The sequence below is a fragment of the Aotus nancymaae genome, unplaced genomic scaffold, assembly GCF_030222135.1.
Source record: "Aotus nancymaae isolate 86718 unplaced genomic scaffold, 86718_ANA_hifiasm-v0.15.2.pri h1tg000040l, whole genome shotgun sequence".
Classification (NCBI taxonomy): Eukaryota; Metazoa; Chordata; class Mammalia; order Primates; family Aotidae; genus Aotus; species Aotus nancymaae.
The window spans coordinates 59,821,991-59,839,150 of NW_026988454.1; the positions used below are offsets into that span (position 1 = coordinate 59,821,991).

Consider the following 17,160-nt stretch of genomic DNA (forward strand, 5'->3'; position numbering starts at 1 on the left):
TTGCAATAGTCCAAGAGGTAATAAACAATTGCTTAGTCTAGTGCAGTAGTGGTTGGGAGGAATTCCTTCTCTGAGAGTTGTCTTATAGACAGAACCCATAGGAATTGGTATCTGATTGAACACAGGCAGGAGGTAAAGAAATGAATATTTTGGATAATAGAGCCCATTGCACAATAACTATCTCACTTTGCAAAAATAACAATAACAATTATGCTTCTGCTGGGCATAGTGGTGCATGCCCATAGTCCCAGCTACATCTTGATTTCAGAGATGTTAAAAGATGAACAAATGTGTGTCTCAGAATCAGCAAAATATAGTATGTATTATGTTATCATATCTCACTACAAGATACATAGCAGGTACCCCAAAAAATACTTGTTGACTTGATATTATATACATGATGATGTGGAGTTCATATTTTTAGTAAGAGTCTTTTTGATACACATTTCCTTTTTAGCACATTGAATGGAACCTCAGGTATTAACTGTAATGAAACTAAAATGTATGTAGCAAACTAACTTTAAACTTAAGAAAAAGGTTAGTTGTGACTTCTCATTGCTTCCCATCTGTCTCTGCCCTCCTAAATGAGGAAATGTGTTCTCTTTCGGGATCCATGAGGGGGCATAGTTTTAAGGGCAAGAATTTCCCAGCGCCATGCCCCTTCCCATCTCTCTCAGGAGATTTAACAGTTTATATTTGAATTTCGCGGGCGTGGGAAGAAAGTAAAAGTCAATTACTCCAGCGGAAGTTCTAAGGAACTCCTTTCATTGGCTAGAGGAACTTGGGAAGGTGGGAATTTCTCCCAGGATAAATTCCCCTTCTCCTTCACCCACGCCAGATTTCCAGCTTTCTGGAATTGCCTCCCACGCTCTTCATGGAAGTCTTTCTCTTCTCCTTTCCTTCTCTTTTCTCTACCTAAATAAAATCACCTTTCTACAACACTTCTTGGGTCCAATATTTACTTTTACGAGCATACGGTGCACCTGCAGTGGTCCCATCACTTATTCTTTAAAAGATTGGAGGCCAAAATCCCACAGCATTCTCTCGGGGGAGCTGTGCCTCACCAGCACTCAAGAAAAAACCCAGTTACACTGTTATCTCCGATAATTTCTTGATTTATCTCTTAAAGGACTTTCTTCTCTTTCTTTCACCCTTCATAACCTGTAGAGCTACATGTGAATCTTCTATTTGGAGAAAGTAGAGAATAAAGGTAGCAAACATGGAGTTTAATAGCCTACATGGAGTTTAATGGCATAAACCTAAGACAAAATATTCGGATGCATACTTGTGAGACAAATTTTCAGAATCACCCCACAATCTAGATAAGATATTGAATATGGTGAAGGATGAAAGGGGTGGAACCACATGAGCCGCAGGGAGAGTTAGAGAGATGTCCACATCTGCCAGGTTCAGTTCCATCTATGGTCAATACCAAGAGCTGTGTGGAAGCCAACTCAGACTCTTGCTCACTGTAGAGGATCTAACACTGTGTTATTAATTAACCACAACATATATCTTAGATTTTTTTACTCAGAAAAATGAAAAAATAATGATATTATAATAATAGCAACCCAAATTGAACATGACTATATGGTTAGCACTATGCTAAATTATTTACATAAATTATCTCATTTTATCCTTGAAATAATTTTATGTGTTAGCTCTTGCTGCAATAACACTTTGTAACAAGCCACCCAAAAACCCAGTAACTTACAGCAACAGTTATTATCTTTTTCATCAGTCTGCAGGGCAACTATTATTTGGGTGAACCAGGCTGAGCTCTGCCGCATACCTCTCCTTCCAACTGTGAGCAAGGTAGACTTGGCTCCAGGGTGTGTGTTGGAGCAGATTTGCTCCATATGTCTCTTATCATTCAGGACAAACCTGGAGTGTATTCTTCTCATGGTGGCAGTAGGAGTGTAAGAGTACAAATGGAAACACATGATGCCTGGGTTGGAACTGACACACTGTCACCTCTACCCACATCCCATGACCAAGACTAACATTGACAGGGAGGAAAAAATACTCTACCCTGAGAGAGATAGGAGTGAATATTTGCCCAACTAGAATCAAATATATAATAAGGTAGGTATGTAGGTATATTACACCCATTTTAGAGATGAAGAAACCAAGTCACAGAAAAGACTCAATGATTTTCCCAAAAACACAGCTAGGAAGTAATGAAGCTGGGATTTGAATCCAAGCTGATTCCAGAAGCTAGGATCTTAACTATCACTCTACACAGTTTTAATAAACAAGACTGTAGAAGATATTACATAGAGAAGAACAGCACTGGTAATTTTATGATAATAAATGGAACCTGAGGAAAAGAAGTAGGCAAGATAAAAGATTCTATTTTGAGATCCTAATCAATAAAGATGACTTTCTCATTAGCTTTCATAGCTGTAAGAGGGTATGTTGTAGGACTTCACAGAGGATGTGGGTTTATTTATTTTTAGAATCCCCCCAATATAAATATATTAATATTTTATCTATTTAAATACTACCTTTGCTACTTATTTTCTACCTACCTACACTGAAAGGGAAACCTCGTATATTCTGATAATTATTGGTAACCTATAAAGTAATTAATAAAGTGTCTTTTTGTAAGAATACTTGAGGGCTGCAGTGGCAGTCATATTAAAGCAAACTTAAAAACAATGAAGTCCAATAAAAACATTAGGTTCAAGTCTTAAGAAGTATACAAGGAGTCCTGAAGAGAAAGAAAAAAAAAAAACACCTGAAGCATGATTGTAAAATAGGAGAACCAAGGTACAAATGTTACAAACAAGTCCTTTGCAAATATTTATAAGGAAGAAAAGAGAGACTGTGGAATAGAAAATTAGGAGCTACACTCAGAAAACTTTCAAAGACTGAGATATTGACCAGATCATGCAACTTCAGGGGATTACGATGCCCATAGACAGGCTATTTTCAAACTCTCTATGCTTCTTACACCACAGTACTTCAGAAAAATTATTTTTCTTCTTATTGCAGTAGCAAAAGAGTCTAACATCATATAATAGAACCCTAGGTCAGTGTTACAGATAAAACCCAAACTTATTGTGAGAGTCTCATTTCTCATTCTAGCTTTCTCTCATATCATAATGATTTCAATTTCAAGTTGCAGCTATAGTCATTCGCTTTCCTTTAGAATAAGTATAAAGCTTAAATAGCTTCCAAAATATAAACTAAGGTTTGGATCTTGATTTAAGTAAATCAACTATAGAAAGATATTTTCAAGACAATTTGAATACTAAGAATTTTGGTAATTTTTTCAGGTGCAATTATGTTGTTGCTACTTTTTAAAAAAATTATTATTATTATTTTTTTGAGACAGAGTCTCACTCTGTCACCCAGGCTAGAGTGCAGTGGTGCAATGTAGGCTCACTGTTACCTCTGCCTCTCGGGTTCAAGCGATTCTTATGCCTCAGCCTCCCAGGTAGCTGGGATTACAGGTGCCTGCCACCAGACCCAGCTAATTTTTAAATTCTTAGTAGAGGCAGGGTTTTGCTATGTGGGCCAGGCTGGTCTTGAACTCCTTACCTCAGGTGATCCACCCACCTCGGCTTCCCAAAGAGCTGGGATTATAGGCGTGAGTCACCACGCCTGACCAACTGTCTTTTATATGTATATACTATACATCCATATGTTATGTGGGAAATTTATATGATTTGTCCTAGAATTAAGAGGAGCTACATTCCTAAAAGTATAAGAAGTAAAAATGTAGCTTTTAAAAATTATTATTGATTTGAAGTTAGGAGAACGTTTCCTTGAAAAGTGGAAAATAATAAGGGTTCGTGTTATAAACTTACTATGTGCCAGGCACTGATCGTGTTTTATGACCTCAGGCTACTCTTCAAAATTACTCATTGACATAGGTAGTGCTGTTCTTCCCTGTAAGAAAATGGGTGTACTGAGAAGTTGCATAATTTGCCCAACATTGTACTGTTGGTTACCAGCAAAGCTGGGACTTAAACACAGGGCATCTGGCTCCCATGTCTGATCCCTTAGTCACTGAGCTCTGTCACTATCCATGGGAAGAGCATCTTTTGTAGAGCTGTTCTTTGTTTAGACTTTGGGAACCCAGTCTCTTTTATTCTTAGAAAAATAAAGCAACTCTTACTCCCTTTGATATCAGCATATTCCTTTTATTTTGTCATGCACTTCAAATCTATTACTCCCAACATAGTCATACTTGCCCCATAATTTTCAGACATATTTATTACAGATGTTTATTTATGGCATGATTTCAAAGAACAGAAAACATTAGAGTAAGCTCTTCTGGTTGATTTAAACCAGGACAATTTTGAGAAACAGCTCTGACACTGTAGTAGTTGACAATGACATCTCTTTTATGTGAGTGTCAGCTTCTGGGCAATGACCTTACATAAATTGCCCTAGTCACCTGATTTTCTCAAAAGGTCTTTTGCAAATTATTTGCAGCCTAGCCAGTTGATATCACTACTTCCATACTGTGATATTGCCAAGGTTAATACAGGAGTCTCTCTCTCTTTTTCTCTCTTTCTGACACATTGCTTTATATGAAAGAAATCATTTTTAAAGGTCCATTTACCTATGGACCACATCATAAAAGGCTTTGAATATTGACTTTAATTTGGGGGGGACTGTTAATAGCTATTTCTAGAAAGAAATTAGGATGAGTCTACATGGGGCTTCAAACTGACTTAACTGAATCATTGAACTTATGAACAGAATGCCTTGCTTGAGTTTGCTCACTAAATTTTTGAAAAATGATTTCTTAGAATTAACTGACCAAACTGATTTATTTTTTCAGCCATAGAAACACCATCCCTGAATGAAACACTTTTCAATTTTAGAGGAAATTGTATTTTAAGACAGAGGGAATACTGTCATGTAATTTAGGGGTTATATTTATTACTATAGCAGTTACTGACAAGATGCCTTGACAACTCTATAATTTGAAGTTATCAGTCCATATACATGTATTAATGCTGTATGTCTTCATCCCTCCCTGTTACCTGATAATACCTGTATATGCATTCTGTGCAACAGAGAGTTTTTTGTATACAGAATTCTACCAGAATTTCTCTAGAACCCTAGAAAATAGAGTCTGACCAATATTTCTTTAAAAATAAAGGAGAAAGGAACAAAGAAAAAAATGCAGAGGTCAGGTACGATGGCTCACACCTGTAATCCCAGCACTTTGGGAGGCTGAGGCGGGTGGCTCACAAGGTCAGGAGTTTGAGACCAGTCTGGCCAACATGGTGTAACCCTGTCTCTACTAAAAACAAAAAAATTAGCTGGGCATGGTGGCAGGTGCCTGTAATCCCAGCTACTCAGGAGGCTGAGGCAGGAGAATCGCTTGAACCTGGGAGACGGAGGTTGCAGTGAGCTGAGATCATGCCACTGCACTCCAGCCTGGGTGACAGAGAGAGACTCTGTCTCAAAAAAAAAAAAAAAAAAAAAAAGAAAGAAACAAACAAAAAAAAGAAAAGAAATGCAGAAGGAAGTAACAGAAATAGAGTATTTTTTTTTCTGAAATAGTGATTCTCAACCTGGCTGTATATTAGAATCTCCTGGAGAGTATTTGAAAAATACTGACACCTGGTCCTCAAGCCCAGCGATCAGCTGGGTGTGGTTACTTTGCTATTCGTGAGAAACAGTTAAACAGTAATAAAGAGCCAGCTAGATTTGCAGTATTGGAGACATTCTCTACTCTGTGCTTCCTGATCGTCTCATCATAAGTACAACTCAAGTAACTTCTGAATTTGAGTATGATGGTGGAGTGGAGATGGGAATGGAGCATAAAGCCCTAGCTCGTTCATTCATTATTCATTTAACTGACAACAAACATTTATGTGGTGCCTATTCTTTGGCAGATACAGTATTGAGTTCTGGGGATGCAGTGGCAAACATAACAATTAAAGAAGCATGACATGGCCCTGTCTGAAATCTTCCTTTGTGTGTGTGTGTGTGTGTGTGTGTGTGCATATGCACACGCATGCATGTGTGTTTTTTTGTAGAGATGAGATCTCACTTTGTTGTCCAGGCTGGTCTTGAACTCCTGGCTTCAAATAATCCTCCCGCCTTGGCCTCCCAGAGTGCTGGAATTACTGGCAGAAGCCACCACACCCAGCCTGGGGCCTCAAGTTTTAATCTGCGTTAATGCCAAGATCAGTCAGGTTGGTGGGAAGCAAGTGGAGAAGATGAAATGAACTTAAGGAACCAGTCAGTTTACTAGCGAAACTTGTTCATGTAATAAAAATATTTTGGTACTTAAAAGGACTCAAGAGATTATCAACTTTTGTTTTAAAAATGAGTAATTTTAAACTCAGGGGGTTAAGTAACTAGCCTCTGATCATACAGCTATTCAGGACAGAGGTCTAGAACCTAGATGGCTATTTTATAATACTGTCTACAGTCAAGTAAAAACCTTCTCAGCAGATTTTTCTTTTCATTCCAAGTTTCTAAAAGCAAATAGTTCCCAGAAAAAGCTTTTGTAAAAGAAAAGGACCAACTTCTTCCCCTGTTGAGCTAATCCTAGTGTGAAATTAACTAGCAGGAGTGCTAGTCAATTCCACAAGTCAATTCCACACTGCTGCCCTGTAGGGAGAGAAACTAGAAAAAAGGAGACTAGGTCTCGGTCCATTTCCTCCCTAACTACAGTTGTTCTAAGATCAAACACGTAGAACATTAAAAGAAATGGCAAAATAGGACTATTGTGAATGTGAGGAGTGAGGGTCTGAGACGGGAGCACCTAAAAATTAAACCAAAGAGAACAATTGTAATAAAGAATTATAGTTATATCTTCCCACACCACCTTTGAGGGCTAATCTGCAATATGGAAAGTGCATTCAGGCATCTTCTTAATAAGAGAAATGCACATCTACACTATAATGAGATTCCGTTTTATACTCATTTGTGTGGAAATTTTAGGAAATCTGACAATATCAAGTGATGAGAGAATCTCTCATAAATGGCTGGTGGAAGTGTAAATTGGTATAGCCACTTTGGAAGGCTATTTGGCTTATTCATATACCCTACAACCAAGCAATTCCAGTGCTAGATATAAATCCTTGCCATGTGCATCTGGAGGCATTTGTAAACCTGTTTGTGGCAGCACTGTTGTGATAGAAAAATACCCCAGAGCAATCCCAATGTCCACTGACAGGAGAGTGGATAAAGTGTGCTATAGTCAGACAGTGGATACTAAATAACAGTCAAAACAAGTGAACTGCCACTATGTACATTGCTTTGGGTGAATCTTGGCAAAACAATGTTGAATAAATTAAAAAGGCCACAGAAAATTTACATCTAGCATGAAACTTTAAGTTAAAACTAACAAACCGCTGTTAAATGACATATTTTTATGAATATATATATTATTAAATTATATTTTTGCAAAGTAATGGGAAAGGCAAATACAAGATTCAGGATAAAGATAACTTTACGGGTGTGGTGGCTCATGCCTGTAATCCCAGCACTTTGGGAGGCATAGGCAGGCAGATCACAAGGTCAGAAGATTGAGACCATCCTGGCTAACACGGTGAAACCCTGTCTCTACAAAAAACGCAAAAAATTAGCCGGATGTGGTGGCATGCACCTGTAGTCCCAGCTACTCGAGAGGGTGAGGCAAGAGAATTGCCTGAACTCGGGAGGCAGAGGTTGCAGTGAGCCGAGATAGTGCCAGTGCACTCCAGCCTGGGAGATAGAGCAAGATTCCATCTCAAAAAAAAACAAAACAAAACAACAACCACCCAAAAACACTTTAGTTTGGTGAAGTAAGAAGAAAGGGATGGAGAAAGGCCACACAGATAGAAGTAAGCTATGATCAGTATTCTCGTTCTTGTGTTAGTGGCAGATTCACTTTATGTATTAAATTATACAAAGATTAATAGATAATTGTGTCAGTAATTTACTGCAGCATGATAAATTATCTCATAATTTAGCAACTTAAATATTTGTTATTTCACAGCGTTTCTAGGGTTAGGAATTTGGGTGCTTTGGGCTCAGGGTCTCTCAGGAGGTAATAGTCAGGCTGTCAATCAATCAGAGCTGCAGTCTCTGAAGGAGCTAGAGAATCCATTTCCAAGAAGGCTCATTCATGTGGCTGCTGGCATGAGGCTCAGTTCCTCACTACAGGGCTGCTCCTGAGATGGTTTCCCTGCAGAGTGAGGAGAGAGAAGAGGAGGGAAAGAGAGAGAAACAGAAAGAGAGCAAGACAGACAGAATGAGCAAGAAAATGCCCAGGATGGAAGCCACATGTCTTTCATAAAACTACTATCAGAAGCGATATACCATCATTTCTGCTGGATGCTATTGATCACAGAGACCAACCCTGGAACAATGTGGAAGGGGACTCACGATATGACTACCAGGAGGCAATGATTATTGGGCACCATCTTGGAGTCTGGCTACTACCATAATACAATCAAAAAGAACAATGCATGGTCCAACGATGAAATTTTGTCAAGAAGCAATTACATGTACCTGAGGTTGAAAAATAAGTAATAAATAAACAAAGAGCATTTAGTTCTGAAGGTTACAGAACACAGGGGAAGGAATGAAATGAGTTAGCTTTAATTCTGGCTCTACCACTTTCCAGTTTTACGATTTGGGGCAAATCATTTGACTTATTTCCATTTGTAGCATACTGATGAGGATACTTATTTGTCTTTTAAATTGTTTTTATTATGAAAATATTCGGCCGAGTGTGGTGGCTCGTGCCTGTAATTCCAGCACTTTGGGAGGCCGAGGTGGGTGGATTACGAGGTCAGGAGTTCAAGACCAGCCTGGCCAAGATGGTGAAACCCTGTCTCTACTAAAAATAAAAAAATTAGACTGGGTGTGGTGGTGGGTGCCTGTAATCCCAGCTACTCTGGGAGGCTGAGACAGAGAATTGCTTGAACCCGGGAGGCGGAGGTTGCAGTGAGCCAGGACTGCACCACTGCGCTCCAGCCAGGGTGACAGAGCAAGACTGTCTCAAAAAATATATATATATATACATATATATATAAAAATAAATATATATATACATATATATAAATAAATATATATATACACACACACAATAGAATACTATAATGAATACTATATGCTCATAATCTAGAACAACTTTATAAATTTTTAACATACTTCTTTCATCTATGTTTCTCTTCCCGAAGTGTCTTAAAGCAAATTCCTGGCATTGCACTATTTTATCCCTATATAAATTAGTAATGCATTACTTAAAAATATAGAATTTTCTATAGACTCACATGTAAAATTAATAACTCTTTTGCAATACCTAGTATATCAAAACTACATTAAAATTTCTTTGAGTGTCTCAAAACTTACATTTAACAGTTAGAATGAGAATTCAAACAAGGTCTACACGTTACACTTGGTTTGCTTTGCCTCTTAAAATGTTTCAATCTAGAAGAGTCCCTTTACTCCTTTCTTCCTCCCTTGTCCAGTTGAAGAAACCCAGGCAGTTGGCTTGCAGACTATCCCACAGGCTGGATTTGTCCATTGGCTTCCTTGTGATGCCATTTTACTTATTTCTACCTCTCCTATGTTTCTAGAAGATTGGAAGGTAGTCCTGAAGACTTGATGAGATTTAGATTCAATTGTTTTGGCTAAAATATTTCTTAGGTGGTGGTGTGTACTCTGTAAGTACTATTGTACTTCAGGAGGCACATATGGGTAGACTCCCCACTCGTAGTGACACTGAGATTGATTAACAGCTGCAGGTGGTGTCAGCCTGAGACCTTCATTGCAGAGTTCCCCATCAGCCCCCCATTTTGGTAATTGTTGCCTAAATCAAACAATTCATGAGGAATTGTAAAATGGTGATTTCCTAATTCTATCTCTTCTCTTTCATTTGATGGAATTGTGTTTATAAAGTAGAACTTTCCTTCATCAATCTGGGACTCTGGTTACCCCATTAGAAGTGGCTTGTTCCCTGTCTGGCATCCTCTCAGTCCACCTTTTACTAAGGCCACTGATGCAGCAACCTGGTTCCTGCAGGTATAACCTGAGAGCACCTCTCCACATCTGCATCGCATACATCTCATTTTCTGTCCCTGAGTTCCTCTGACACCACAAAGGAGGGACATTTGCCTAGCACTCACAAAGGACAGCTTAAAAGTATGAGGGGGGACAGGCCCCAAAGAGGAAACTTGGACCAATGGGAGATGGGAGCTGATAAATAACTGCTCTCTTCTTGCATCAAGCTGACAATTATGAAGTATATTCTACATGGCTCAAGGCCTCATGGCCCACAATGATGACAAACCAGAGAACACCTTTGTACTGACTCTCTCTGTTTCACTCTCCCTAGTCATCCACTTCTGCTTCCTGAGGTCACTGTCCAAAATAAACTACTTAAAAAGTAAGCCCTTGTCTCAGGTTCAACTTTCAAGGGGGTAAGCCAGGCTAAGACATCACTAACTATAATTTACACAGGAAAGGCAGGATAAATGCTCAGTTCTTTCATTACATTGCAAATATTCAGAGTATTGTCCTAGTTACATATAATAATAAACTCATGGAGTTGTATGTAATCAATGAATTCCAATCAGTTGTAGTTCTTACTTTTTTGGGTGCTCAGATTGTCCTCTTTTCAGCCATCCTTGATGCGGATCCCTTTGTGCCTCTGACCTGTCCCTGTGAACTTTAATAGCTTCCTTGATTTCTGGCACAAGATGTTCAAGGTTCATCATACACATTTCTTGTCCCAGACTAAAATCTGCCATTTCTCCAAAGAGCCTCATTTCAAAGAAAATGATGTTTTTAAAGTAGAATGTGGCCGGGCCCAGTGGCTCACACCTATAATTCCAGCATTTTGGGAGGCTGAGGTGGGTGGATCACCTGTCAGGAGTTTGAGACCAGCCTGGCCAAAATGGCAAAATCCTGTCTCTACTAAGAATATTAAAAAATTAGCTGGGTGTGGTGGCATGTGCCTGTAGTCTCAGCTACTTAGGAGGCTGAGGCACAAGAATTGCTTGAACCCAGGAGGCGGAGGTTGTGGTGGGCTGAAATCATGCCACTGCACTCCAGCCTGTATGACAGAGTAAGACTCTGTCTCAAAAAAAAAAAAAAAAAAAAAGAGTAGAATGTGAATACAAGTAATAACTACAAGATTGTCATTACTTGTAAGCCTTTCCAAGGGATAAAGGAAGTAAAACGCTTCTTTTTCGCCCCAGTAATTCTTATGGGATATAAGTAATACATTTTTTAAAGTAAAGGAATCATAAGTTCATATTCTTTATACTTCAACTTTAATATTACATGGATTCTACTTACTCTGAAAATCATTGTTCCTAAAAACTCTAATAATTGTTTTTACCTATAATATAGAAGAATAGTTTGAAAGTACTATAATAATATCTGCATTTCAACCAGCAACAAGATTATTGACTAAAGCTTAAGATATCTTTGTAGTTCTATATATCCTGAGCATATATTCTATTATGATTGTACAGTGAAAACAATTTTCTAAAGTCATTTGTTTACTTGGTGTGGTTATGCTACCAACTAAATAAACAGTTAGATTATTAGTTTGTTTGTTTTCAAATTTTAGGAACTGCAATTTTTCTTTTAGATTTAAAAGTATTTTGAAAGTGGAAAACATATACATGATTCTAAAATCAAAACCATATAGCCAAGGTATATTTAGAGTAGTGTAGCTCCCATGCCTGTCTCCTCCACCTGTTTCCTCCTGTTCCAAATATATGCAAATATGTATTTGTAGTTTAGCTATCTTACCAAAAAAAAGCACATATACTGTTCTGCACCTTGGTTTTTTTCTTTTTACACTAATATATATTCTGGAGAGCATTTCAACTGTGTAAAGAAATGGCCCTCATTCTTTTCATAGTTGCATAGTTTCATTGTGTAGATCTGCTTGAGTTTGTTCGACCAGTCTCTTACTTGGGATGACCTGGATGGTTTCTAATCTTTTGCTATTACAAATAATACTGCAATGAATAACCTTGTGCATAAGACATTTTACATTTTGGGATATATTCCTAGAAGTGGGTTTCTAGGGCAAAGGGCAATATATATGTAATTTTGCTAGGTATTATCAAATTCCCTTCCATAACTGCTGTGTACCATTTTTGCATTCTCAATGGCAATATGTGCCATCTCCATAGCCTGCTACCCAAGTAGGTGGTCAAACTTTTGGATTTTTGCTAGTTTGATTACTTGCTTTCTTTTATCATCTTGGCCCAAGATATACCACGATGCTTTCATCTACCTTTGGAAGAACTCTGTCAGGATAACAATAGGTGATTGTATTGAGGGTGACAGAAGGAGGTTGGCTGCAATATCTCTATCTATTTCCACTCACCTAATCATGGAAATGCCAGCGCCCACAGCATCACCATCCTCGTTAAGACCTTGTATTTTCCAAGGCTGGCTCAGGTTTCCAGCCAAATAAAAGGACCTCAAATATGACCTTACTTCTTTCTAAGGTCAGCAAAGCAGCCAGTAAGTGAGTTCTACTGGTATAAGCCTCAAAATCCTGAAAAAGGTGGAGTAGGAACTGTGATCATTTTTTGTCAGCTTGCGGTCTTCAAAACAACTCGGATGCCAAGGGGAAGTCCCTGAGTGTGACTGAAAGTTTTCACAGATTGTAGAGTGACCACTCTCAAACCTGTAGGGCTCCTCACACCCAGGACCTCTTCTTTTGCTGCTTTATAGGAGTAAATGTCATGGATGGAGATTGTTTTTTTCTTTCAGCAACTCCCGTTTCTCTGTACTGTAGTGGGCAATTTAGCACTCCAGGGGACAGACATTTGGTAATGTTTTGAGGCACAGCTGGTTGTCACAACTTGGAAAGGGGGACTGCTAACATCTAGTACGTAGAGGTCAGTAATGCTACTAAACACCGTACAATATTCAGGACTCTCCCCTTTCCCCCAACAAAGAATTATCTGGCCCAAAATGCCAATAATGCCAAGGCTGAGAAATCCTGCTATATTCTTCTTTATGTACACATTCATAAACATCCTCAAAATGACTACTATCAGTGGCAGAGGAAGGGCAGAATCACAGAGACGCCCCCTCCCTGTTTCTCCAAAAGTCACTAGCAATTCAGAAATCTCTTTAATCATAAAGACTCTAAGGAATTATATTTTTATCTGGGAGATTAAAGAACAAACACCATTTTAACCTTCTAAAAACCGATTATTATTAGGTATAATACAACCTTTTAACTTTAAGTATAAAGGAAACTGCTGATTATGTAAAGTAAATGGGACCCAAAGTCCCATGAATAATCAAAAACTTGGTTAATAGAGTATGACCAGAGAATAATGCACTTGGCTTCTGTAGAGAAATTAAAGTACATGCTGTGAATTGGTATTGAGGAAATTGCGTGAAAAGTTACCCTTAAGGAACCATGAGGCTGAAGGAACAGCCGCAGGTGCACAATATATCATATTAGTCTCGATCTCTCTTTGTATTTTCATGACTTCTTTCACCTTGGATAACCCATAAGCTCTGGCCTTGGAACTTTCTGGAATGGTAAAGTATCTCACTCTCCATGTTTATTTTCATCTACTAACAGACCTGTTATTTTGTTGCCAAGAGTTTATCTCTTTCACAGGAATTATTTTCAAACTTCAGCTTACTTACTTTGAGGGCATAGACTGTGTTTATAATCACCATCACATTAAATAAAATGTGCCCCTGAAAAGTTATACCTAAACTGAATTTTTGTAAATAAAATAAAAAATTTAAATCACAAGGGAAACTTGCTAAAGGGAGTATGAAGCTAAATTTTTTGTAGAGAAAATGATCTTGTTTTGTAATGTGAACAACCACTCTTTATTTTGTTTTTAAGTCCCAATTTTTATTTGTAGCTCAAGAGGCTGGTTCAGTATTATGCATGATGCTCATTTGAAAAATACTGAAAGGCCGGGAGCGTTAGCTCATCACGCCCGTAATCTCAGCACTTTGGGATGCCGAGGTGGGGGTGGGGGGAGGATCACCTGAGGTCAGCAGTTCTAGACCAGCCTAGCCAACATGATGAAACCCCCGTCTCTACTAAAAATACAAAAATTAGCCAGGCATGGTGGCGGGCGCCTGTAGTCTCAGCTACTTGGTAGGCTGAGGCACAAGAATTGCTGAACCTGGGAGATGGAGGTTGCAGTAAGCTGAGAACCCGCCCCTGCACTCCAGCCTGGGAGACAGAGCAAGATTCATCTCAAAAAATAAATAAAAGTTCTAGAGAGTTTTACAAGCTATTTTTAAGAGTGTAAAAAATGGATAATATAGCCTTTATTATTAAGAAGGGTTAACACCTTTTAGGTGGTAAGAAAGGAGGTAAGATCCTAGACATACTTGAAAAAAACAATAGGTAGCATTACTGAAAAGATACTCACATTGACTGTTTCCTCTCAGCAATGAGGAGAAAATAGTGGATGGGAGTCTATTATTTAGACAGTGTAATCTTTCGGTTAAAATACGGATTCTGAAACCAGATTGTCTGGGCTCACATACCTGCCTAGTATGGTCTTAGGCAACTTACACGACTCGACTGCACCTTGGTTTCCTCATACAAAACACGGAGAATACTAATATTATCTACTTAATGAGGTTAGTCTGAGGATTAAATAAAGTAATACATGAACTAGTACATGAAAAGCACTCCGGTCAGCGATAGTCTTGAATCCTGGAGTTGAGCTCCAGGCTAGGCATAAAAAGATGAGACGCAGGGAGCAGGCAATGTTTCATTCTTCCTCTCCGCACCCTCGGGAAGGAGGCATCGCTGTTTCTTCCAGGGCTCAGCGAGGAGGCCGGTAATTCGAAGCTGGATCCGAGGACTTTTATTGGGACCCTTTCCGCCCCACCACGCCACCTTTCGTCTGATTGGGCTCTGAGTGCACGAGAGCTCAACCCACGCCCCGACTTGGGATTTCACCACTGAGCAGTGGCCCCAGCTCCAGAAGGCATTGCAGCCCGAGGGGCTGCCTTCACGTCCGGCTACGGCCACTGCCAAGGGCCGGTGGCAACAGCGACGAAAGGCTTCCGGGAGGAACTGGCGCCTCCGCCCGACGCCCTTTCTTGCGGACGAGCCGGGGGCTGACTCTTGTTCGTGACACCAATTCTTATGCATGACACTCAGTGCTGGGCGCCGGGGACTCTAATGAATCCAGACTCGGGCCAGACGCCGTGTGCAGAGGGACCACTAGCAGCCCACAGTTAACCCCTGTCACCAGCGACCTTCGTTGGCCAAGTAGGGGAGGGTGGGAGGAGCCGAACCTCGCCTTCCGTGGTTCATCTCCAAAGCACCGCCCCTTCGGGGGCGTTCTCCGGCACGCCGTAAAGCAGAGAGCATTCTTAACAACCCGCCTCCGTCTTTACGGCAGGCCGCATTCCACACGTCTAATATGGCGTCCTCCACATAGGCATTGGCCGTGGTTTCTACCCCGGGTGGCCGGGGGCAGTGCTAAGCTGAGGCTGTAGTTCGCCTAGCCTGGGCTGCAGAAAGTAGCAGTTAAAGTTCATTTCTGGTCACGGCTCCAGGAAGCCACCCTCCTCTGAGGGTCAATAATTGCCGCTTCCTTTTGGTTACTGCAAGTTCGTCCTCTGCCCCTGGTTTGTTACCCGCGCCACCTCTGGATATCCCCAGGTCCCAGACCCTTCCAGACTGAAACCATGAACCTTCGGCAGCTGCTGTTCCGCTTGCCCCATTATCTCGGAGCCTCGGGTTCCCCGCGTCGCCTGTGGTGGTCCCCGTCCTTCGACACCATCTTCTCGGTGGGCTCTTGGCGTGGTCAGTCCTCCAAGTCCCCGGCCCACTGGAATCAGGTAGTGTCAGAGGCGGAGAAGATCGTGGGGTACCCCACGTCCTTCATGAGCCTTCGCTGCCTGCTGAGCGACGAGCTCAGCAACATCGCTATGCAGGTGCGGAAGCTGGTGGGCACTCAGCACCCTCTGCTTACCACAGCCAGGTGAGCTACCCCGCTCTCGCTGACACACACGCACTCATTGGAATTCTTTTTTTCTGGCTGGCAGACACATTCTACCTCTCTCGGACTAGCTCCTGGTTTATCTCTTTTTAGTCCTTCCTTTTTACTCAATCCTCCTAGACATTCCATGTTGTCTCTTCTCTAGTCCACTTAACATTCTTGCTCGGCTGAGTGGATAAGTGGTTTTCTTTGAGGAACACTTGTATGCTTTCCGCGATTTTGCTTCTTAATTGTTGAGGATGAAGATGCCTTAGTGATTTGTGGAGAAATCGAGCAGGGATGTAGGTTTATTGAGTCACTTCCTAGAATTTTTTTTAAAAATTGGAATTTTCTGTCTCGCACTGTTCAGGGAAAGTAGGGAGGGAGAGAGAGAGGCTGAAGGTAGGTAGTTCTTTCCAGTGAATATCCTGGGGTTGAAGTAGGAATTTATCCCGTTGGTAGTCATTATCTTCTTGGGATACTTCTCACTTATGCTGTACTACTGCTGTGAAACCTGCCTTTGGGATTTATAAAACCTTTTTTTTTCCCCTACTTAAAAAAATCCCACACCTTCTGATTTGTAATTAGTTTAAACATACAGCAAAGTTACAAGAAATATACTACAGAGAACATACTTGCCTACCCTATAATCAGATTCACCTACTACGTAAATATATGTCTAAATATATGTCAATATACATAAAATGCATAAACATACATATATATATATATATATACTATTCACATGTATATATCTTTCTGTATTTTTTTTTCGGAATCATTTGATGGTAGATTGCATACATCATGATCCTTTTCCCAAAAATACTTCAGTATGTATTTCCTAAGCATAGCGGTAATCTCCTACATAAGTACACTACAGTTACCAACTTAGGTATATTTAATATTCATACAATACTTTTATTTAATCTACCATTTAATTTCAGTTTTGTTAATTGGATAATAATGTTCTTTATAGTATTTTTTTTTTTTTGTCGCCCAGGCTGGAGTGCAGTGGCACGATCTCCGCTCACTGCAACCTTCGCCTCCTGAGTTCAAATGATTCTCCTGTCTCAGCCTCTGGAGTAGCTGGGACTACGGGTGTGCGCCACCATACCCAGCTAATTTTTGTATTTTTAGTAGAGACGGGGTTTTACCATGCTAGCCAGGATGGTCTGGATCTCCTGATCTCGTGATCTTCCCACCTCGGGCTCCCGGAGTGCTGGGATTACAGGCA

At 40.1% G+C, this 17,160-nt stretch overlaps 1 protein-coding gene across 3 annotated transcripts in view; it reads left to right on the forward strand.

The window, feature by feature from the left end:
- Positions 1-15,341: 15,341 nt before the first annotated feature.
- The window catches only part of PDSS2 (decaprenyl diphosphate synthase subunit 2), a 271,390-nt gene continuing 269,571 nt past the window's right edge, over positions 15,342-17,160 (forward strand). For 2 of the 3 annotated variants that reach the window (XM_064360804.1, XM_064360805.1), the window contains exon 1: positions 15,342-15,929. In XM_064360804.1, coding sequence (XP_064216874.1) covers positions 15,634-15,929 — 296 coding nt within the window. In that variant the 5' untranslated portion in view covers positions 15,342-15,633. The remainder of the gene's footprint in view (positions 15,930-17,160) is intronic. The other variant, XM_012438431.3, reaches the window with a different exon arrangement.